The 24,963-nt window shown below is 51.4% G+C and overlaps 1 protein-coding gene across 1 annotated transcript in view; it reads left to right on the forward strand.

Moving 5' to 3' along the window:
* LOC144610837 (TBC1 domain family member 20) overlaps positions 1–24,963 on the forward strand; it is a 47,568-nt gene that overhangs the window by 12,202 nt on the left and 10,403 nt on the right. Inside the window, exons 5-7 of the mRNA XM_078429774.1 lie at positions 1,126–1,227; positions 11,371–11,512; positions 12,771–12,955. Coding sequence (XP_078285900.1) covers positions 1,126–1,227; positions 11,371–11,512; positions 12,771–12,955 — 429 coding nt within the window. The remainder of the gene's footprint in view (positions 1–1,125; positions 1,228–11,370; positions 11,513–12,770; positions 12,956–24,963) is intronic.

A 24,963-nucleotide genomic window follows, 5' to 3' on the forward strand; every position in this document is an offset into this window, starting at 1 on the left:
CCTCGCGATTCGGGGCGGGCGAACACGCTGCCTCTGCCGGTGCTCCCGATGTCGGCCCCCACCCAGGGGCCTGCGGGCTTCCCACGTCCAGCCGGCCCGCGCCGGAGCCTCCGGAGACGAGTCGCAGCCGCTCCCGCAGCATCCGCAGGCAGCCAGCGCCGCAGGTGGTGAGTCCGGGCCGCGGGCTCTGCGAACCAGAGCCCCAGGTGGTCCCAGGTGCATGGCCGATGGTAGGCGGGAACGGGGACACGACACAGAAACAAAGGTCGCGTCTCCGTTCGGGAGAGAGAATTTTACAGTTCCCATTCCCCCCCCCCCCCACACACATAACATACAAACCCTACACCATATTAAAACTACAATTCATACAAAAACAACAAAAAACACAAAAGACAGACGGACTGCAGGCAAGCCGCAGCTGCGACGGCAGAGCTGGCTCCACACTCTGGAAAGACTTGCTCTGTGAAATAGCCAAAGGTTCCTTTGGAATCTACTGTGCGATGAATGGGTGACCATCAGAGAGACCTCCTCCCAGAAGCAGAGAGCTAAGAACTAGAGCGGAAGACGAGTGTAATGAGGATGGACGGGCAATGGGTGTTTGGACCGAGCCCATGAGATGATGGGTACAGCGCCAGCCATGGTAGAGGGCGCAGTGATGGTCTTGCTGAAGGGTGCTGTGTGAATTGTGGCATACAGGCCCTTCGATCCAACTCGTCTGTACTAGCCTTCTAAGCTAGTCCAGTTTTCCCATGTCGGAGCAAGGACCTGCAGATGCTGGTTTACACAAGAGGACACGAAGTGCTGGAGTAACTCAGCGGGTCAGGCAGTATCTCTGGAGAACATGGATAGGTGACGTTTCACAGAGTGTTGGAGTAACTCAGCGGGCCAGGCAGCATCTCTGGGGAGAACATGGGCAGGCAGTATCTCGAGAGAAGTATGAGGAAGGGTCTTGGCTCAAGATGTCACCAGTCCAAGTTCTCCAGGGAGTGCTGCCTGGTGGCCTGCTGAGTTACTCCAGCACTTTTTGTCCATTTGACCTTGTTTGGCCCATTACCCCTCTAACCCTCCTCGCAATCCATGCGGTGGAATGATAACCACTCCACTCTTTTTCTTTGCACTTCACAGGGATTTCATGGATCCCACGATGGACAGGACAAAACATATCTTAAACTACTTGATGCCAATTCTGGAGCAGGTGAAGCCGGATCTTCACGACTTCATGCACAGGTAAGGCTGGCCGTGTTGAACTGCTGTTGTAGCCGTAGCAGAAACACGACAAAGATACACACAAGGTGCTGGAGTAACCCAGTGGGTCAGGCAGCATCTCTGGAGAACATGGATAGGTGACCCTTTGGGCTGGGACCCATCTTCACACAGGATCCTCCTTCAACTTTTCCGACGCAGAGAGTGGTGGGAATGTAGAACAAACTGCTAGAGAAACCTATAGAGGTGGGTACAATAACGACGTTTAAGACATTTGAACAGGTACATGGATAAGAAAGGTTTAAAAGGGATAATGACTGGTGCATGGTCCCTCGAAAGTGGCGAATCAGGTGAGGAAAATGTTTGGCAGGCCTGCCTTCAATGGGAAGGGTATTAAGTACATTAGTTGGCACATAGTTGACGGCACGGTGGCGCAACAGTAGAGTTGCTGCCTTACAGCGAATGCAGCGCCGGAGACTCAGGTTCAATCCTGACTATGGGCACCGTCTGTACCGAGTTTGTACGTTCTCCCCGTGACCTGCGTGGGTTTTCTCCGAGATCTTCGGATTCCTCCCACACTCCAAAGACGTACAGGTTTGTAGGTTAATTGGCTGGGCAAATGTAAAAAAAAAAATTGTCCCTGGTGTGTGTAGGATAGTGTTAATGTGCGAGGATCGGTGGTTGGCACGGACTCTGTGGGCCGAAGGGCCTAGATTTAGATTTTAGATTTAGAGATGCAGCGCGGAAACAGGCCCTTCGGCCCACCGAGTCCGCGCCGTAGGTGGTAGGTAACGACTCGATGGGCCTGTTTCCGCACTGTACCTCTAAACTTTACAAAAAGACAAAAAACAATTAGAAAACAGGTAGTAGTGCAAGCGATGTTTTGTTGTCAAGATAGGATTAGGGTTTTGTAGGTAGTAGTTCAGGAGGTGTTGCTGAACCTAGTGGTAGGACCTCGAGCTTCTGTACCTCCTGCCCAACAAATAGACTTGCACATGTTTCCAGTTCCCTTTAGAGTTGTTAGGTCCTGCTGCTATTCATTCTCCGGGGTAATTAGAAAATAAAAAATATGAGAGACAGGTGTGAAATCAAAATAATTAATTTGAATCCTGGTCCAAATGCCAACAGATGGAGATGTGCCTGTTATGTGACTCACTGATGGCCTCTGGTGTGAAAGCCGGGTACTGCAATACTTTAACCCATTTTTGACAGGCTTTTCGCACGGAAAGATATTCCACAGGGGGGCAAAGGTGGGGCAGCAACCAAGTGGAAGGGTGAAACGCCAATCTATAATTAAACTGGCTGCCTGAAAGGGAAGGGGAGGGACGTGCAGGAGTGGTGGTTGGTGGCTAAATTCTCACGTTTCTGAGACTCAAACGCAATCCAGTTTGGAACGGGTCTCCTGGAAGAATTCCTTTAAGGAGGTAACAAAGGAGCTTGATGAAGACAGGGCAGTAGATGTTGTCTCTTTGGACTTTACTTAGATGTCCACCATGCCCAGTAAGTTAAGGCACAGGAGATAGAGTCATAGAGTGATACAGTGTGGAAACAGGCCCTTCGGCCCAACTCGCCCACACCGGCCAACAATGTCCCAGCTACACTAGTCCCACTTGCCTGCGCTTGGTCCATAACCTTCCAAACCTGTCCTATCCATGTACCTGTCCAACTTTCTTAATGGGATAGTCCCAGTCTCAGCTACCTCCTCGGGCAGCTTGTTCCATACACCCACCACCCTCTGTGTGAAAAAGTTACTCCTCGGATTCCTATTAAATCTTTTCCCCTGCACCTTGAACCTCTATCCTCTGGTCCTTGATTCCCCTACTTTGGGTAAAAGGCTCTGCAATCTATTCCTCCCAAGATTTTGTACATCTCTATAAGATCTCTCCTCGTCCTCCTACACTCCATGGAGTAGAGACCCAGCCTACTTAACCTCTCCCATTAGCTCACACCCTCTTGTCCTGGCAACATCCTCGTAAATCTTTTCTGAACCCTTTCAAGCTTGACAATATCTTTCGTATTACATGGTGCCCAGAACTGAACACAATATTCTAGATGCAAGGTGAGCTGGCAATTTGATTGCAAATTTAGCCTGGTGGTGGGAGCCTGAAGGCAGCCATGGAGTTTTTTTTCTGATTAGATGCCTGTGATTAACAACATGGAAACAAGTCCTTGGGTCCAACTTGCCCATGCCAACCAAAATGCCCCATCTACTCTAGGCCCAGCTGCCCGCATCTTGCTCGTATCCGTCTAAGCCTTTCCTATCCGCGCACCTGTCCGAGTGTCTTTCAAATGTTGTTATTTTAGTTTAGTTTAGTGATACAGCGTGGAAATAGGTGGCGCAGCGGTAGAGTTGCTGCCTTACAGCGAATGCAGCGCCGGAGACTCGGGTTCGATCCTGACTACGGGCGCCGTCTGTATGGAGTTTGTACGTTCTCCCCGTGACCCGCGTGGGTTTTCTCCGAGATCTTCGGTTTCCTCCCACACCCCAAAGGCGTACAGGTATGTAGGTTAATTGACTGGGTAAATGTAAAAATTGTCCCTAGTGTGTGTAGGATAGTGTTAATGTGCGGGGATCGCTGGTCGGCGCGGGCCGAAAGGGCTGGTTTCCGTGCTGTATCTCTAAACTAAGAACGTGGTCATGGTTGAGTGGGACTCTGGTGGATTTGGCAGCTGAGGCAATGTGAAAGGTAAAAGAAAAGAACAACCTTGACAACTTGGTCGACAATTACTGGATCAGTTCAGCGATAAATTGTGTCCTGAAGCTGAGTATGGCTCCCTGAAGGTTTGTTGGATAAATATATCGCAAGGTGCAGCGCGAGACTGACGGGAAGGACTGAGCTGGCTGTGTTCCCTCTGGTCAGTTATGGCAACACTGAATTGTCATTATTCAGGAAGGCAAGATGCCCCACATTCTGTGAAGGGCAAACTGGAAATAAAACAATGGGTGGGATGCAGCTGATTCTGATAAACACTTGCCATTTATAGTATCCTTCCCTAATGATAACAGGTAGCAGTGGAATGTGCCATTGCTTTGTTGATCGAGCCATTTAGATTATTCTTACTCAGAGTCATAAAGCATTCAGCAGGCCCTTCCCCCCCAACGGTGTAGGAAAGAACTGCAGATGCTGGTTTAAATCAAAGATGGACACAAAATGCTGGAGTAACTCAGCGGGTCATGCAGCATCTCTGGAGAGAAGGAATTGGTGAAGTTTCGGGTCGAGACCCTTCTCCAGACTGACCGTGACAACAATAGTCTTAACAGTTCTGAACACCATGTGATAGGAAAGATTTCAAGCTGCAAAGATTTACGAGGATGTTGCCAGGACCCGAGGATCTGAGCTATAGGCAGAGGTTGAGCAGGCTGGGACTCTATTCCTTGGAGTGCAGGAGGATGAGGGGTGATCTTATAGAGGTGTATTAGATCATGAGAGGAATAAATCGAGTCGATGCACAGAGTCTCTTGCCCAGAGTAGGTGAATCGAGGACCAGAGGGCATAGGTTTAAGGTGAGAGGAATCTGAGGGGTAACTTTTTCACACATGGCATGGTGGGTATGTGGAACAAGCTGCCAGAGGAGGTAGTTGAGGCAGGGATTATCTCAACGTTTATGAGATATTTGGACATGTTTGGAGGGATAGTGGGAGAGTCTACAACTAGAGGTCATAGCCCCAGAATCAAAGGACATTCTTTTAGGAAGGAGATGAGGAGAAATTTCTTTAGTCAGAGGCTGGTGGATCTGTGGAAATTTTTGCCACAGAAGGCTGTGGAGGCCAAGTCAGTGGATATTTTTAAGGCAGAGATAGATTCTTGATTAGTACGGGTGTCGGGTTATGGGGAGAAGGCAGGAGAATGGGGTTAGGAGGGAGAAATAGATCAGCCATGATTGAATGGTAGAGTAGACTTGATGGGCCGAATGGCCCAATTCTACTATTCCTATTCCGCAGGCAGGTGGGACTAGTACAGATTTTAGTTTAGTTTAGAGATACAGTGCGGAAACAGGCCCTTCGGCTCACTGAGTCCTCACCGCCCAGCGACTACCCCGCACACTAACACTATCCTACATATACTAGGGACAATTTACACATACACCAAGCCAATTAACCAACATACCTGTATGTCTTTGGAGTGTGGGAGGAAACCGAAGATCTCGGAGAAAACCCACGCAGGCGACTGGGAGAATGTACAAACTCCTACAGACAGCACCCGTAGTCAGGATCGAACCGGGGTCTCTGGCGCTGTGAGGCAGCAACTCTACCACTGCGCCACCGTGGCAGAAGATGGGGCATGTTGGTCGTTGTGGGCAAGTTGGGCCGAAGGGCCTGTTTCCACACTGTCGCTCTCGTCGACAATCTGTCTGTCCTTTCCTTCTTTGTGTTTTAATTGTACGTTAAATGTATGTTTTTAGTGTTCTTTAGCTTGTTTTATGTGGTGGGGGGGTTGGGGGTTGGAGGTTGGGGGAAACTTTTTCGAATCTCTCACCTCGACGGAGATGCAATTTATTTCCGTATTGTATCTCCGCACTGCGGCCTAACGCCGAGGAGTTGGCGGCCTTTGCTGGAGCCTGACTTCGGAAGCTCCACCGCGGGAGCCTGCAGACTTACCATCGCAGAGCCCTTTGTCAGGGATCGACCTTGGAGCTCTAACCGCGGGTGCTTGCGGACTTAACATCATGGTCAGAGACCGACGTCCGGAACTCCGAGCCGCGGGAGCTTCGATCGTCCAGACGTGGTGGCTTTGACTGCCGGCTGCAGGAGCTTCGATCGCCCTGAAGGACGGTTCGACTGCCCCGACCGCGGGAGAGTAAATAGACAATAGGTGCAGGAGGAGGCCATTCGGCCCTTCGAGCTAGCACCGCCATTCACCGTGATCATGGCTGACCATTCTCAATCAGTACCCCGTTCCTGCCTTCTCCCCATACCCCCTGACTCCGCTATCCTTAAGAGCTCTATCTAGCTCTCTCTTGAATGCATTCAGAGAATTGGCCGCCACTGCCTTCTGAGGCAGAGAATTCCACAGATTCACAACTCTCTGACTGAAAAAGAAGAAGTAGATTGGACTTTTTTGCCTTCCATCACAGTGAGGAATGTGGGGAATCCGCTGTGGCGGATGTTTATGTTAACTTTTATCTAGTTGTGTGTCTTGTTGCTTTTTTTTCGTATGGCTGTATGGTAATTTGCATATCATTGTACCTGAATTGGTACTTGTGAGAATAAAAGACCTTTAAAACCTTTGACTCTGTAGGAAAAAACTGCAGATGCTGGTTTAAATCTAAGATAGACACAAAATGCTGGAGTATCTCAGCGGGACAGGCACCATCTCTGGAGAGAAGGATTAGATGACGTTTCTGGTCGAGACCCTTCAGTCTGATGGAATAGGTGACGTTTCGGGTCGACACTGAGTTACTCCAGCATTTTGTGTCTCCCTTCGTCCCAACTTGTCCATCCTGACCAAGATGCCCCATCTATGCTAGTCCCACCTGCCTGCCTTCGGTCCATATCCCTCTAAACCGTTCCTATTCACGAACGTCCAAATGTCTTTTAAAAGTTGTATAGTTTACTGTTTAGTTTAGAGATACAGCATGGAAACAGGCCCTTGGCCCACCGAGTCCACGCTGGCCTTCGGTCACTGGTTCACACTGTTTACAATACAATACAATATATCTTTATTGTCATTGTACAGGGGTACAACGAGATTGGGAATGCGCCTCCCATACGATGCAATAAATTAATTAGCTAATCAGTATTAATTTAAACAACAACAACCCAACGAAACAAATTGTAACAGTTTTAAACAGAATAAAGTGCCGGTTCACTGTGCGATGTGACCATCCGGCTCAGCAGGACCGGTTCATAGCAGCTTTGGCCCTGGGGATGAAGCTGTTCCTGAGTCTGGAGGTGCGGGCGTAGAAGGCCTTGTATCGTCTGCCCGATGGAAGGAGTTCGAACAGACTGTTGCAGGGGTGTGAAGAGTCTTTGTGGATGCTGGTGGCTTTTCTGAGGCATCGTGTGTTGTAGATGCCCTCCAAGGCTGGTAGCTGTGTTCCGATGGTCCTCTGAGCTCTATGGACTACCCGCTGTAGAGCTTTCCTCTCTGCCTCCGTGCAGCTGAGGTACCACACAGGGATGCCATGTGTTAGGATGCTCTCTATGGTGCAGCGGGAGAGTCTTTGTTATCCCATTTTCTCATCCACTCCCTGCATTTACAGAGGCCAATTAACCTACAAACCCGCACGTCTGTGGATGTGGGAGGAATCCGCAGCGCCAGGAGGAAACGCACGTGGTCACAGGGAGAACGTGCAAACTCCACACAGATAGTAATGGAGGTCAGGATGGAACCCGGCTCACTGACACTGTGCGGCGGCGGCTCCACCAGCCATGCTGCCGATTGTTTGCGGTATTTGTAATCAAGAACATAGATCGGGACTGCACGGGAGCAGACCCTTTGTCCCACAGTGTCTGTGTCGTATCCTCTTATATCCTCTTCCCCAGACTCTTTGGTCACAGTGCTTGCTTTTAGTTACACTCTCTCCTGTTGTCAATAGTCATCATTCGGAATGAGAATTATCCCACTGGGCTTGTTGCCCAGGATTTAAGGAATCCTGATCCTTCTGTTAATTCCCAGTTCAGAAGCGTGAGGTCCCATGCCGCCATTTTCAGGAAGAGCTGCTTTCCCACAACCATCAGGTTCGTCAACCAACCTGCAAAACCCTAACCCCAATCCTACTTCGGCACAGCAGTGACTATATTAGTTGTACTATGATAGAAACATAGAAAATAGGTGCAGGGGTCGGCCCTTCAAGCCAGCACCGCCATTCAATATGATCATGGCTGATCATCCAACATCATTACCCCGTTCCTGCTTTCTCCTCATATCCCTTGATTCCTTTAGCCCTAAGAGCTAAATCCAGCTCTCTCTTGAAAACATCCATTGAATTGGCCTCCACTGCCTTCTGTGGCAGAGAATTCCACAGATTTCCAACTCTCTGGATGAAAACGTTTTTCCTCATCTCAGCCCTAAATGGCCTACCTCTTGTTCTTAAACTGTGACACCTGGTTCTGGACTCTCCCAACATGGGGAATATTTTTCCTGCATCTAGCCTGTCCAATCCCTTAAGAATTGTATACGTTTCTCTAAGATCCCCTCTCATCCTTCTAGATTCCAATGAATCCTCTCATCCTTCTAAATTCCACTGAATCCTCTCATCCTTCTAAATTCCACTGAATCCTCTCATCCTTCTAAATTCCACTGAATCCTCTCATCCTTCTAAATTCCAGTGATTTCATATTCAGGTGTTGTAACTGAGCAACTTCACTATCAGCCCCATTGCCACACCCCACTCGCCCAAATACAATCTCCTTTAATCAAGGCTCATAACATCATATGATGCAACAGACAAACACCCAGCATTGCTAAAAGTCTAGAAGGATGAGAGGGGATCTTATCGAAACATATAAGATTATTAAAGGGTTGGCCTACTCCTGCACCTATTGTCTATTGTCTTAACACGGTGGCGCAGCGGTAGAGTTGCTGCCTTACAGCGAATGCAGCGCCGGAGACCCGGGTTCGATCCTGGCCACGGGCGCCGTCTGTACGGAGTTTGTACGTTCTCCCCGTGACCTGCGTGGGTTTTCTCCGAGATCTTCGATTTCCTCCCACACTCCAAAGACGAACAGGTTTGTAGGTTAATTGACTGGGTAAAATGTAAAAATTGTCCCTAGTGTGTGTAGGATAGTGTTAATGTGCGGGGATCGCTGGGCGGCGCGGACCCAGTGGGCCGAAGGGCCTGTTTCCGCGCTGTATCTCTAAATCTAAACACCCACACTTCATGATGGACTACTAGAGCCCACAGTAGTGCTAGAGGTGGACCACTGTGCCCCCCCCCCTCCCATTTGCACGACGATCCACTGTTTCTAATTATGTTTTTTTGCATGAATTGCTTTTATTTTTTGGCAATCTTCTTTCTTTTAGAATCTTACATGTAACGTGTTTTTAATTTGTTTTTCTGTGTTTGTCTCTCATTCTTGAAAAAGCAAGATTTTTCATTGTCATGTGCACAAGTGCGGTGAGATACAATGAACTTCAGAAGGGCAGCTGGATTCAAGAGCAGCTTCTCCCTGCTGTTACCAGACTCTTGAACCAAGCTTTCTGGTACGAAGAATAAATTCCTGATTGCAGCCCTTGCTCAAGGAAGCTTCAATGCGATTTATTTTGTCTCCTGTTCTAAACTCGTGAAATCTATATACTAAAGCTCCCGTTTGTTTGTTTGTTTGTTCCTGAACTACAGCCAAAACGGTACACGGTAGCGCAACAATTTTAGGCCCACCTTACCCACCGTCGTCCCTTTGGTGCGAATGGAAGAAGTTTCATTGAAATCGGTGTTATATTTTTTAAGTTATTCACATTTTAAAATTTAAATCTATCACCTAGGGAGGGAGGGAGGATAAGGGGGTTTGAGAGAGGAGGGGAAGAGAGGGTGCTGCACCAATGCAGGAGAGGTTTGGGCCCAACTTGGTCTAGTACTCACTAAAAAAAAAGACAGTGCTGGAGTAACGCAGTAGGTCAGGCAGCATCTCTGGAGAACATGGATAGGTGATGTTTCACAGAGTGCTGGAGTAACTCAGCGGGTCAGGCAGCATCTCTGGAGAACATGGATAGGTGACGTTTCTGGTCGGGGGCCCTTCTTCAGACTGATTGTGTCGGGGAGGAGGCAAAGGCTGAAAGAGGTGGGAGAGGGACAAAGGCTGGCGTAACTCAGCAGGTCGCTCAGCAGCTCTGGAGAACACGGCCAGGTGACGTTTCGGTCCGCGACCCTTCTCCAGGGATGCTGGCTGAGCAGCGGTTACTCTGGCGCTTTGTGGATTTTTGTTTTGTAGACAAGCACTTGCAGTTCCCTGCTTCTACAAGTGATAGGTGGGTACAGGCGAGGGGGGCAGATAGGTGGACAAAAGCCAGACATAAGAAGAAGATAAAAGCCTGTGAGATAATGGGAGCAAAATGTGAAGCCAGAGGAAGGGATATAGATACAATTGGAAAGGGGAGAGGGGGCGGGAGAGAGGGAGAAATGGGTGCACATCCAGGTGAGGCACAGGGAAGGGGGGGGGGATACCTAAGTTTGATAAACCCTTTTATCACTCCGTGAATGGCCCAGTGGCGTTGTGGTAGAGTTGCTACCTTATAGCACCAGAGACCTGGGTTTAATGCTGAATATGGGTACTGACTGTACGGAGTTTGTACGTTCTCCCTGTGACCACATGGACCTTTTGCTGGGGGCTCCGGTTTCCTCCCACACTCCAAAGGCATAAATTGTCCCCAGTGTGTGGGATAGTGTGAGTCTACCGGGTGATCGCTGGTCAGTATGACTGGTCAGTCTGAAGAAGGGTCTCAACCCGAAACGTCACCCATTCCTTCTCTCCCGAGATGCTGCCCGACCCGCTGAGGTACTCCAGCATTTTGTGAAATAAATACCTTCGATTTGTACCAGCATCTGCAGTTATTTTCTTACACTGGTCAGTACGGACCCAGTGGGCCGAAGGGCCTGTTTCTGTGCCGTATCACTAAATTAAACCACTTCTACAACTCCTGTGAAAGTTGCGAGTTCAGGTGGATCTCCAGCCTGAAACAATAAACTGTGTTTCGCTTTTGACAGACGGGCCGGTGCAGTGGCGGGTGTGACTGGCCGGGCAGCTGCCCCTCAATACTAAAGACCCAGGTTCGATCCTGATCTAGGATTCTTTCTCCGGGGTTTGCACGTTCTCCCTGTGACCGCGTGGGTTTCCTCCGGGTGCTCCGATTTCCTCCCACATCCCAGAGATATGCAGGTTTGTAGGTTGATTGGCCTCTGTAAATTGCCCCTTGTGTGTAGGGAGTGGACGGGGAAAGTTGGGGTAACACAGAACTAGTGTGAGTGGGTGATCGATGGTCGGTGCGGACTCGGTGGGCCGAAGGGCCTGTCTCCATGCTGCATCTCTAAACTAAAAAGATGCTGCCTGAAGGTCTCAGCATTTTCTGTTTTTTTTGTTTCTGATTTCTAGCACCTGTAGCTTTATATTTTTATTTGCACAAATGCAACAGTGGCATTGATGTTTCAGAAATGATTATTTGTACATGGGGCTTGAAAGGCTATTTGTAAATTGTCGCTGTGTTTCCCTGTCTTGTGTGTCTGATCCAGGGCGGAGCTGGGCACCATCTTTGCCCTGAGCTGGCTGATCACCTGGTACGGTCACGTTCTCTCCGAGTTCCGTCACACTGTCAGGCTGTACGACTTCTTCCTGGCCAGCCACCCGCTGATGCCCGTCTACCTTGCAGCTGCGGTATGTAGTGTTTCATCTCTGCACCATTGGCTATGCACTCCTGAGCTGTGTTGTATTGTTGCACCCCAGGGTGCTCCCTGCAGAGCATTGTTGCGCCGTTGCCTGTGCACTCCTGAGCAGAGTTGCATTGTTGCACCATTGGCTATGCACTGCTGAGCAGAGTTGCATTGTTGCACCATTGGCTGTGCACTCCTGAGCAGTTGCATCCCTGCACCATTGGCTATGCACTGCTGAGCAGAGTTGCATTGTTGCACCATTGGCTATGCACTGCTGAGCAGAGTTGCATTGTTGCACCATTGGCTGTGCACTCCGGAGCTGTGTTGCATTGTTGCACCCCAGGGTGCTCCCTCCAGAGCACTGTTGCACCGTTGCCTGTGCACTCCTGAGCAGTGTTGCATTGTTGCACCATTGGCTATGCACTCCTGAGTAGAGTTGCATCGTTGCACCATTGGCTATGCACTCCTGAGCATGCACTCCTGGCTGTTCACTCATGCAGTATCCCGTCCTTGCCTCCCTCGTTGTTGCATTGGACCTGATTGAAGTACGTACAATTATGAGAGATATGGATAGGATGGACAGGCGGAACAGTTTTCCCAGCATGGAAATGTCAAAGGCCAGAGGCCAGAGCTTTACAGTGAGGGGACAAAGTTTAAAGGAGATGAGCGGGGCAAGTTTTTCTTACACACGGGTGGTGGTGGAGTCAAATGCTGTAGTGTTTAAGAGGTTTTTAGATAGACGCGCGGATATGCAGGGAGTGGAGGGGGATAGATCGAGTGCAGGCGGAGGAGATTAACGTCATTGTGTCCAGGTGGACACAAGTAGGGAGTGGATGAGAAAGTTGGATAACATGGAGCTAATGATCGATGGTCAATATGGACTCTGGGCCGAAGGGCCGAGTTTCATTCGAAGGTAGACACAAAATGCTGGAGTAACTCAGCGGGTCAGGTGGCATCTCGGGAGAGAAGGAACGGGCGACGTTTCGGGTCGAGACCCTTCCAGGATGGAGATTGTGGGCCGAAGGGCCCTATCCTGTGCTGCACTGTTGAACGTAACCACAAGTCTGGCTATTTTTTCAAGCGGAGATTTTACAGGTTCTTAATTAACGAGGGTGTCAGGGGTTTACGGGGAGAAGGCGTGAGAATGGGGTTGAGGGGGAGAGAGGGATCAGCCGTGACTGAGTGGCGGGGTGGACGCGAGGGGCTGATTCTGCTGCTGTGACCGGTGATGGTGAACCCGTGACGGGCTGCTGTGCTTTCAGATCGTTCTGCACCGTGAGCAGGAGGTTCTCCAGTGTGAGTGCGACATGGCCAGTGTCCACCAGCTGCTGTCCCGGATACCGGCCGACCTCCCGTACGAGAGGCTGATCGTCAGCGCCGAGGATCTGCACGCCCGCTGCCCGCCCTCTCAGCTCGCCTTGCAAGCAGCGCTGCAGCATCACAAAAGGCAAGGCCCTTCTCTCCATGTGCCCAGGTGTTTGTGGGAGGACCGTTCTGTGGTTTGATGACTGAGGGGAAGAAGCTGTTCCTTTAGTTTAGTTTGGAGATACAGCGTGGAAACAGGCCCATTCAGCCCACCGAGCCCACGCCAACCAGCGATCCCCGCACACTAACACTATCCCACACACACACACTAGGGACAATGTTACATTTACACCAAGCCAATTAACCTACACACCTGTACGTCTTTGGAGTGTGGGAGGAAACCGAAGATCTCGGAGAAAACCCTCACAGGTCACGGGGGGAACGTACAAACTCCGTACAGACGGCGCCCGTAGTCGGGATGGAACCCGGGTCTCCGGCGCTGCATTCGCTGTAAGGCAGCGACTCTACCGCTGCGCCACTGTGACCGCCCGTGCGTGTGCGCTCAGTGAATCCAGCCAACTGTTGAATGAATGAAGGAATGGTACTTTATTGTGGCATGTGACATGCCACAGTGAAATTCGTAGTCTACTAGACCGTGAGCAAAGTATGCAAAGAGTCGCCATCTATAGGGTGCCGGCGAAGTTACAAAGTGCTCAATGTAGTCGCAATGCTCCCTCTTCGTTCTCGGCGGCCCCCCTCACACCAGGTTCTTCTTTGTTCTCCGCCCCCCCCCCCCCCCCACCCCACATCAGGTTCCTCTTTGTTCTCCCCCCCCCCCCTCCCTCACACCAGGCCCCTCTTTGTTCTCGCCACCCCCCCCCCCGCCGAGTTCCTCTTTGTTCTCGGCCCCCCCTCCCTGCCGGGTCCCTCTTTGTTCTCCCCCCCCCCCCCCCACACACCAGGTCCCTCTTTGTTCTCGCCCCCCCCCCCCTCACACTGGGCCCCTCTTTGTTCTCGCCCCCCCCTCACACCAGGTCCCTCTTTGTTCTCGCCCCCCCCCCCCGGGTCCCTCTTTGTTCTCGGCCCCCCCCCCCCTCACACTGGGTCCCTCTTTGTTCTCACCCCCCCCCCCAGCCGGGTCCCTCTTTGTTCTCGACCCCCCCCCCCCCCCGGGTCCCTCTTTGTTCTCGCCCCCCACCTGCCGGGTCCCTCTTTGTTCTCGCCCCTCCCCCTCACACTGGGTCCCTCTTTGTTCTCGGCCCCCCCAGCCAGGTCCCTCTTTGTTCTCGCCCCCCCTCACACTGGGTCCCTCTTTGTTCTCACCCTCCCCCAGCCGGGTCCCTCTTTGTTCTCACCCTCCCCCAGCCAGGTCCCTCTTTGTTCTCGCCCCCCCCTCACACTGGGTCCCTCTTTGTTCTCACCCTCCCCCAGCCAGGCCCCTCTTTGTTCTCGCCCCCCCTCACACTGGGTCCCTCTTTGTTCTCACCCTCCCCCAGCCGGGTCCCTCTTTGTTCTCGCCCCCCCTCACACTGGGTCCCTCTTTGTTCTCACCCTCCCCCAGCCGGGTCCCTCTTTGTTCTCACCCTCCCCCAGCCAGGCCCCTCTTTGTTCTCGCCCCCCCCCCCCCCAGCCGGGTCCCTCTTTGTTCTCGCCCCCCCCTCACACTGGGTCCCTCTTTGTTCTCACCCTCCCCCAGCCGGGTCCCTCTTTGTTCTCACCCTCCCCCAGCCAGGTCCCTCTTTGTTCTCGCCCCCCCCTCACACTGGGTCCCTCTTTGTTCTCACCCTCCCCCAGCCGGGTCCCTCTTTGTTCTCACCCTCCCCCAGCCAGGTCCCTCTTTGTTCTCGCCCCCCCTCACACTGGGTCCCTCTTTGTTCTCACCCTCCCCCAGCCGGGTCCCTCTTTGTTCTCGCCCCCCACCCCCCCCCGGGTCCCTCTTTGTTCTCGCCCCCCCCCCCCCCACCTGCTGGGTCCCTCTTTGTTCTCGCCCCTCCCCCTCACACTGGGTCCCTCTTTGTTCTCGGCCCCCCCAGCCAGGTCCCTCTTTGTTCTCGGCCCCCCCCCCCCTCACACTGGGTCCCTCTTTGTTCTCACCCCCCCCAGCCAGGTCCCTCTTTGTTCTCGCCCCCCCCATGCTGGGCCTGGTGCGGCGCGGGCCTGTCCCACCTTCAGCACCCACCTACAGCAGGATGACGTGCTGCCTTTTTACTGGACTACTGATGTTCATAAGACATAGGAGCCGAAGGAGACCATTCGGCCCGTCGATTCTACTCCCCATTCAATCATGGCTGATCTATTTTTCCCTTCATTCTCCTGCTTTCTCCATATAACCCTTGACACACTTATGAATCAAGTATCTGTTAATCTCCACCTTAAAAATATCCATTAACTTGGCCTCCACAGCCATTCATGGCAATTAATTCCACAGATTCGCCACACTCTGACTGAAGAAATTCCTCCTCATCTCCTTCCTAAAGTTACGTCCTTTTATTCTGAATCTATGACCTCTGGTTCTAGACTCTCCCACTAGTAGAAACATCCTCTCCACATCCACTCTATCCAGGCCTTTCACTATTTGGTAAATGTCATAGTTTCAAGGTTCCCCCCTCATCCTTCTAAACTCTAAGTGATTACAGGCCCAGTGCTGTCAAGCGCTCATCATATGTTACCCCAATCAACCATGGGATCATTCTCGTAAACCTCCTCTGGACCCTCTCCAGATCCAGCACACCCTTGGATATGGGGCCTAAAACGGTTCGATCCTGACTACGGGGCGCCGGCTGTACGGAGTTTGTACGTTCTCCCCGTGACCTGCGTGGGTTTTCTCCGAGATCTTCGGTTTCCTCCCACACTCCAAAGACGTGCAGGTTTGTAGGTTAATTGACTGGGTAAATGTAAAAATTGCCCCTGGTGTGTGTAGGATAGTGTTAATGTGCGGAGATCACTGGGCGGCGCGGACTTGGTGGGCCGAAAGGGCCTGTTTCCGCGCTGTAGAATCTAAATCTAAAAAATAAATCTAAATATATCTGGGCAACTGAGTCGGGTGTATCTGAGGCCCTTTGCCTCATTAGGTTTAGTATTGTCACGGGTACCAAGGTTGTGCGGATGAGTACCTCTGAGAGGTGTACATTAATATACATTAATGACTTGGATGAAGGGATTAAAAGTACCATTAGCAAATTTGCAGATGATACAAAGCTGGGTGGTAGTGTGAACTGTGAGGAAGATGCTATGAGGCTGCAGGGTGACTTGGACAGGCTGTGTGAGTGGGCGGATGCATGGCAGATGCAGTTTAATATGGATAAATGTGAGGTTATCCACTTTGGTGGTAAGAATTGGAAGGCAGATTATTATCTGAATGCTGCCAAGTTAGGAAAAGGGGACGTACAACGAGATCTGGGTGTCCTAGTGCATCAGTCACCGAAAGGAAGCATGCAGGTACAGCACTCAGTGAAGAAAGCCAATGGAATGTTGGCCTTCATAACAAGAGGAGTTGAGTATAGGAGCAAAGCGATCCTTCTGCAGTTGTACAGGGCCCTAGTGAGACCGCACCTGGAGTACTGTGTGTAGTTTTGGTCTCCAAATTTGAGGAAGGATATTCTTGCTATTGAGGGCGTGCAGCGTAGGTTTACTAGGTTAATTCCCGGAATGGCGGGACTGTCGTATGTTGAAAGACTGGAGCGACTAGGCTTGTATACACTGGAATTTAGAAGGATGAGAGGGGATCTTATCGAAACATATAGGATTATTAAGGGGTTGGACACGTTAGAGGCAGGAAACATGTTCCCAATGTTGGGCGAGTCCAGAACCAGGGGCCACAATTTAAGAATAAGGGGTAGGCCATTTAGAACGGAGACGAGGAAAAACTTTTTCAGTCAGAGAGTTGTGAATCTATGGAATTCTCTGCCTCAGAAGGCAGTGGAGGCCAGTTCTCTGAATGCATTCTAGAGAGAGCTAGATGGAGCTCTTAAGGATAGTGGAGTCGGGGTATGGGGAGAAGGCAGGAATGGGGTATTGATTGAGAATGATCAGCCATGATTACATTGAATGGCGGTGCTGGCTCGAAGGGCTGAATGGCCTACTCCTGCACCTATTGTCTATTGTCTATTGAGAGCTGGCAATGACTACTTGGGGGATGGCCAGACCTCTTGTGATCGGTAGATGAAGGGGGTTTAGGTTTATTATTGTAGTTCCATGTACCGAGGTGTGGAGAAACACTTTATGTTGCGTTTTATCCCACCAGATCAGATTTACCATACATAGACACATTCAAGTCAATCTCAACTACAATAGATGGAGCAAGAGGGAAGATGCAGAGTGCAGAGTACAGTTCTCAGCATTGCAGCGCATCAGTTCCACATACAAAGTCCAATGTCCGCAATGGGGTAGAGGTGAATCGGACAGTACCCTAGCTCATGGAAGGACTTTTCAGAAGCCTGATAACAGAGGGGAAGAAGCCGTTCCTGAGTTTGGTCGTGCGCGCTTTCAAGCTTCTGTAACTTTTGCCGGACAAGATTGGGGAGAAAGAGGAAAGGCTGGGGTGAATGCACAGACTTTTGCCCAGTGTAGGGGAATCAGAACAATGGGACACAGCTTTAAGGTGAGAGGGGAAAGATTTAATAGTAATCTGAAGGGGGCAAATGTTTCACACAGCAGGTGTTGTGTGTATGGAACATGGATAGGAAAGGTTTGGCGGGATATGGGCCAAGTGTGGGTGAATGGGACGAGCTTTGCTTGGGCATCTTGGTCGGCTTGTACGAGTTGAGCCAAAGGGCTTGTTTCCGTGCTGTGTGATTCTTGTGGATAATTCTGGATGGAGGTTCGTGCTTGGGGTCTGGAACTAAGTTGTTCTGTCTCGAGACCACCCGTGCCCACCCAGGTTTGGTCTGTGTTTCAGTTACAACCTCAGACTTGATGCGAAGGATTTTTTATTCAGCGCAGACGAGAATGTTTGCCTTTGCAGCGAGTCGCGGTCTGCTGCGTGCTGTTTGAAAGTCAAAGCAGGTTTATCAAGAATAAATAATTAAATGTTTAAGGAGGGAAAGCGTGCACAGCTGTGGGGTAAGGGCTGGGGAGGGGTGGGACTAATTGGAGAGCTTCATTACAGCGCAGAATGTGTTTTCATGAGTCTCTTGAAGAGGAGTTGATTGCAAAAGGTCGGCGCGGTGGCGCAGCTGGTGGAGCTGCTGCCTCACAGCGATGGAGACCTGGGTTGGATCCTGACCTCGCTTGCTGTCTGTGTAGAGTTTGCATGTTCTCCCTGTGACTGTGTGGGTTTCCTCCCACATCCCAAAGAGGTGCTGCTCGGTAGGTTGGCTGCCCCTCGGCAGAATCTGGAAGGAGTTAGTGTGCGGAGAATAAAATTGCATCAGGTTAGCGTAGGATTAGTTTAAACTAGACCAATTGGACCCGTTGGGCCCAAACCTATCCTGCATTGGTGCAGCACCCTCTCCTCCCTCCTTCCCCTCCCTCCCCCCCCTCCCTCCTCCACAGATTCACCACCCTCTGACTAAAGAAATTTCTCCTCATCTCCTTCCGAAAGGAACATCCTTCAATTCTGAGGCTATGACCTCTCGTCCTAAACTCTCCCACTTGTGGAAACACGCTCTCCACACTCACTCCATCCAAGCCTTTCACTGTTCGTTAAGTTTCACTGAGGTCCCCCCTCATCCTTCTAAACTCCAGTGAGTACAGGCCCAGTGCCGTCAAATGCTCATCACATGTAAGCCCACTCATTCCTGGGATCGTTCTACTAAACCTCCTCTGGATGCGGGCATGACCAGCTCCTTATAGAGCCTCAGGAAAATGATTTTCAGATGATCTATGTCAGTTTGAACATGCACAGAGTGGGGTTCTCCTCTTTCCAGCAGCGTGCTGTTCCTTTGGTCATTCACCCAGTGAGCATCGAGTAGAAATAGCAGCACTGGAGGAATTCAGCGGGTCAGGCAGCACCTGTGGAGGGAAAGGGAAATGGAATTGTGACATTTCGGGCCGGGACACTTCTTCAGATGCTGCCTGTCCAGCTGAGTTCTTCCAGCACTTTCTGTGGTTTGCTCAAGATTCCAGCATCGGCAGTCCCTAGTGTCTCAACCCAGCGACCATCTTCAGGGTTAGTTTAGAGATAGAGCATGAAACCAGGCCAGGGTCTCGACCCAAAACGTCACCCATTCCTTCTCTCCCGAGATGCTGCCTAACCTGCTGAGTTACTCCATTTTGTGTCTACCTTCGAATGAAACTAGGCCCTTCGGCCCACTGAGGCCATTTTGACCATCGATCACCCGTTCACACTAGTTCCATGTTATCCAATTTTCTCCTCCACTCCCTACTTGGTATCTGTTGTTGTTCGTCCTCCGGGTTCGAAGATGACCATGACTTCACTTTCAATTGGAGGATTGGTGACTGTGGGTCCGGAAGTGACTGGTGAGGCCAATCTGTGCCCGGAAGGCACGCCCACACGTAGGACACAAGTGGATGGGTGCTGCAGTGGAAGTGGAGGTAGCCCGGGCCTTGTGCGCGGTGCGTTTCCTCTGGGCCTCTGCAGTGCTGCACAGGCTCCTGTGGTGAGCTTGCTACGCCAGGTTGGACGGTCCAGAGCAAGAGACTCCCAAGTGCTGAGGTTGATGTCCAAGTCTTTGAGGGACACTTTGAGGCAGTCCTTAAACCGTTTCTTCTGTCCTCCTACTGACACAGTTCTCCATACAGAAGCTGTTTTGGCAGTCGACTCTCGGGCATTCTGACGACATGTCCTGCCCATCTGGCTTGGGCTTTCCGTAGGAGGGTGTGGACGCTGGGGATTCCGGCCCGTTCCAAGACCACTGTGTCGGGAATTTTGTCCTGCCACCTGATGTGAAGGAGTCTGCATAGTACTGAGTACTATGTTCACACACTTGTTGTGCTGCTATGAGTAAGAATTTCATTGTTCTGTTTTGAGACATAAGACCCTAAAACACATTTGACTCCTTACACGTGAGGGGCAATGTACAGAGACCGATTAAAACCTACAAACCTGCACGGTCTTTGGGATGTGGGAGGAAACCAGAGCACCCGGAGGAAACCCACGCTGTCACAGGGAGAACGTGCAGACCGCACGGGTCACCCAAGGTCGGGATCGAACCCGGGATTGGCGCTGTGAGACAGCGGCTCCACACGCTGTGCCACTGTGCTTGTCTAGGATCTGTGACTCCTGCTAGAAGGAGCAGGGACAGAGAATGAGCAAGCCGTTGTTAGTCTGCCTCCTCTCCGGTGCAGACATCAATAAACTGCACCGTTGCTGGGGAGCAGGCAATGCAGCAATGGCCTGCGGTAATGTTCTTATGTGATGGACAAGAGCGTTGTAATGAGGAAACGAGTTGGCCGTGAGCCATCCCACACTGAAGGTTGAGTTGGCTCGGATTCAGCCACTCATTCAGCCTTTGTTCAGCAGTGCCTTCTCTGGTTCTTTCTCACCCCTCCCTCTCTCTCTCTCTCTCTTCCCCCCTCTCTCTCTCTCTCCCCCCCCCCCCCCCCCCCCCCCGTCTGGTGCCTGTTCTCGCTGCGCACCGTATCGCAGTCCACGGCACCGCAGCAGCCTCGTCCCCCAGCAGCCTACTCCAGACCGGCTTGTCACTGTCGAGTCAGCACTTTGCCAGCACTCACCCAGCTGCAGCTCCCTGCAACGCAGCAAGAGCCCGTGTCCTGCACATGTGTCCTGCCTGCCGGAGGGAAGAGATAAACGAGGGCGGGCGGCACAGCGACGCAGCTGTCCGGCAGAAAATGCAGAAGCCTGAACGCACGCGCGCACCAACTGATTTAGGGAGCGCTTCTGCCCCTCTGTCATCCAACTGCTGAATGGTTCTCCCATGAACTATGCTGCTCTCCCGATCTTCCAACCAACCTTTCACTTTGTCTTTGTAATTGTAACGCTGTAACGCTGTGTTCTGCACTCTGGCGTTCTTCTCCTTGCTATGCCTGCGGTACTCGTGCGTGGGGCGATTATGCTCCTGACGTTTGATTTGACTGGGTAACACACAAACTGATTTTCGCCGTATCTCGGTACACGCGAAATAATAAACTAACACCAATCCCACCCGTGTCTTTGGGACGTGCATGGTCTCGTGGATGGCGTGCAAACTGCAAAGACTGCACCGAAGCGCACGGGCAGCTGCAATAACCGCTGCACCAAAGTACGGTCCCCTTGTACGGTCGTTGTCTGTTCCCCTTCACCATCGCCGAATGTGATGATTTTTTTCAAGGTGAACCTGAGCATCCAAATACATTTCGGGAAATTATCTGAACCTCAGCACTTGCGTTGTTTATTTTGAACAGAGTTGAGTGACGCAGCTTGTCTCGCAGTGCCAGGGGCCCTGGGTGCTGCCTATGTCCACTGTGCACTTTCTTCCTGTGTCTTGCGTGGGCTTTTTCTGGGTGCTCCGTTTTCCTCCCTCATCCCAGTCGCTGTGATTTAGTCAGAGTGATACAGTGTGGAAACAGGCCCTTCGGCCCAACCTGCCCACACCGGCCAACATGTCCCACACCGGCCAACATGTCCCACACCGGCCAACATGTCCCACACCGGCCAACGTGTCCCACACCGGCCAACGTGTCCCACACCGGCCAACGTGTCCCACACCGGCCAACGTGTCCCACACCGGCCAACGTGTCCCACACCGGCCAACGTGTCCCACACCGGGCAACGTGTCCCACACCGGCCAACGTGTCCCACACCGGCCAACGTGTCCCACACCGGCCAACGTGTCCCACACCGGCCAACGTGTCCCACACCGGCCAACGTGTCCCACACCGGCCAACGTGTCCCACACCGGCCAACGTGTCCCACACCGGCCAACGTGTCCCACACCGGCCAACGTGTCCCACACCGGCCAACGTGTCCCACACCGGCCAACGTGTCCCACACCGGCCAACGTCTCCCACACCGGCCAACGTGTCCCACACCGGCCAACGTGTCCCACACCGGCCAACATCTCCCACACCGGCCAACATCTCCCACACCGGCCAACATCTCCCACACCGGCCAACATCTCCCACACCGGCCAACATCTCCCACACCGGCCAACATCTCCCACACCGGCCAACATCTCCCACACCGGCCAACATCTCCCACACCGGCCAGAGTACACTCGTCCCACCTGCCCGCGTTTGGTCCATATCCCTCCAAACCTGTCCTATCCATGCACCTGTCCAACTGTTTCTTAAACGTTGGGATAGTCCCAGCCTCAACTACCTCCTCTGGCAGCTTGTTCCATACACCCACCACCCTTTGTGTAAAAACGTTACCCTTCAGATTCCCATTAAATTTTTTCCCCTTCACCTTAATCCTATGTCCTCTGGTCTTTGATTCCCCTGCTCAGGACAAGAGACTCTGTGCATCTACCCTCTGCTCTATAACACTCCCCAGAGCCCTACCATTCACTGTGTAAGTTCTGCCCATGTTAAACTTCCCAAAATGAACACCTCACATCTCTGTGTATTAAATTTTATCAACCATTCCTCAGCCCACCTGGCCAGTCAATCAAGATCCTGCTGCAAAACTTTCACAGCCATCTTCTCTATCTCCTTTGCGGAAGTCTTTACATACAACATCTACTGCTCTGCCCTCATCGACCTTTTTGGTCATGTCTTCAAAAATCAATCAGATTTGTGAGAAACGACCTCTCACGTACAAAACCATGCTGACTATCACTAATCAGCCATTGTACATCTAAATGACTGTATATCCTAACCCTCAGAATGTTTTCCAGTAACTTTCCAACCACAGATGTTAATCACTGGCCTCTAGTTCCCAGCATTTCCCCTGCAGCCCTTCTTGAATAGAGGCACAACATTTGCTACCTTCCGGTTTAGTTTAGTTTAGAGATACAGCGTGGGAGCAGACCCTTCGGCCCACCGTGTCCGCGCCGACCAGCGACCCCCGCACATTTATACTACCCTACCCACACAAGGGACAATTTACACTTATCCCAAGCCAATTAACCTACAAACCTGTACGTCTTTGGAGTGTGGGAGGAAACAGAAGATCTCGGAGTAACCCACGCAGGTCATGGGGAGAACGCACAGACAAGCACCCGTAGTCAGGATCGAACCTGGGTCTTTGGCGCTGCAAGTGCTGTAGGGCAGCAACTCTACCTCTGTACCAGTCTTCCAGCACCTCTCCTGTATTTAAAGGCGACTCATAAATTTCAACCAGGGCTTCCGCAATCTCCTCTCTGGTTTCCCCACAATGTCCTTGGATATATCTAATCAGGCCCTGGAGATTTGTCTACCTTCATACATGCAGGTCCCCAGGTAGAATCTGGAGTGGAGTGGGGAGGGAGGAGCTTATCGTGTCCACACCTGCGAGATATTGTGTTTCAGACAAAACTGAACACAAATCTTAGCAATATCATTGCTCTCTGCGAGGGTCCCCAGCTTTGCATTCGTGCTCCAACAGAGGACAACTCAATAGGTGCTCCATAGTTTGCGCTTCAGTGCCACGTGTGCAGATGACGTCTTCACTGTCTACATAACCCCAATTCTTGAGAGTAGCTTTACAACGACCAGTACCAGCTCTCAGTCTGTTGAGGCATCTCCATTCAACCCAGCTCGATTCGGCCCCAAGAGGAATAAAGTGGCATTAATGTAAGATTTGTGTGGCTGAATGATTGATGGTCAATACTGCCTCAATGGGCTGAAGGGCATGTTTGCGTGCTGTCGTGATGGTGTGCTGTGACGTTGGGGTTCACTGATCTCTTATTCACGAGGAGTGGCTGATGTAGAGGATTCTAAAACTAGAGGCCATCGGTTTGTGAGAGGGGAGAGATTTAAGAAGGACCTCACGGACAATGTTTCCACTCAGAGGACAGTCTCTATCTGAAATGAGCAGCCAGAGGAAGCTACAGAAGCAGATCCAATTGAGACTTTTAAAAGACATTTGGGCAGATGTGGATAGGAAGGGTTTTGAGGAAAATGGGCCAAATGAAAGCAATGGGACGCGTCCAATATGTCAACACGTGGACGAGATGGGCCAGTTTCTGTGCCGTTTCACTCCACGAGGAAGCCTGTCGGTGACCTGTTGGTGAGGATATGGTACAGCAAGCCTCATCAGAGATCTGTGATTGGGGTTGAGAATCCAGTAAACGATCGCTTGTCTGGGACAGGAATTGACAATGACTGTCAATGACCTCTGCCTCTGCCTCTGCGTGATCTGTGGATGCAGAGGGTGTAGGTTTATTATTGTCACAAGTATAGAGGTACCGCAAAAAGCTTTGCTTTTTTTAAAGACAGCGCAGAAACAGGCCCTTTCGGCCCACCGGGTCTGCGCTGCCCAGCGATCCCCGCACACTAACACTATCCTACACCCACTACGGACAATTTTTACATTTACCAAGCCAATTAACCTACGTACCTGCAAGTCTTTGGAGTGTGGGAGGAAACCGAAGATCTCGAAGAAAACCCACGCAGGTCACGGGGAGAACGTACAAACTCCGTACAGACGGCGCCCGTAGTCGGGATGGAACCCGGGTCTCCGGCGCTGCATTCGCTGTAAGGCAGCAACTCTACCGCTGCGCCGCCGTGCTGCCCTGGTGCTTTTGGGTGCTACCCTAACAGATCTGATAACACTAGACATCAATACAGGTGCTCCTCAACTTACGATGAGGTGACGTTCTGAGAAACCCATCGCAAACCGAAAATATCGGTACGTGGGCGGCACGGTGGCGCAGCGGTAGAGTTGCTGCCTTACAGCGAATGCAGCGCCGAAAACTCAGGTTCGATCCTGACTACGGGTGCTGTCTGTAGGGAGTTTGTACGGAGGACCAACAGCATATTCGGCAGGTGGCCACAATATTTTGGCTCATTGGGTCATAATGTTTTGGCTGATCGGTGTATACGAGTGCAATCAAGCCATGCAGAAGTACAACAGGTGGTGCAAAAATACCTGAGTGCAGAACATAGCTGGTAGAGCTGCTGCCTCATAGCATCAGGGACCTGGGTTCGACCCTGACGTCGGGTGCTGTCGGTGTGGAGTTTGCACCTTCTCCCTGTGACTGCGTGGGTTTACTCCAGGTGCTCCGGTTTCTTCCCACATCCCAAAGGTGTGCGGTTTGCAGGTTAATCGGTCTCTAAAATTGCCCCTAATATGTAAAGAGTGAATGAGTGAATGAGTGGGATAACATA

Source organism: Rhinoraja longicauda, chromosome 2, assembly GCF_053455715.1.
Source record: "Rhinoraja longicauda isolate Sanriku21f chromosome 2, sRhiLon1.1, whole genome shotgun sequence".
Taxonomy (NCBI): domain Eukaryota; kingdom Metazoa; phylum Chordata; class Chondrichthyes; order Rajiformes; family Arhynchobatidae; genus Rhinoraja; species Rhinoraja longicauda.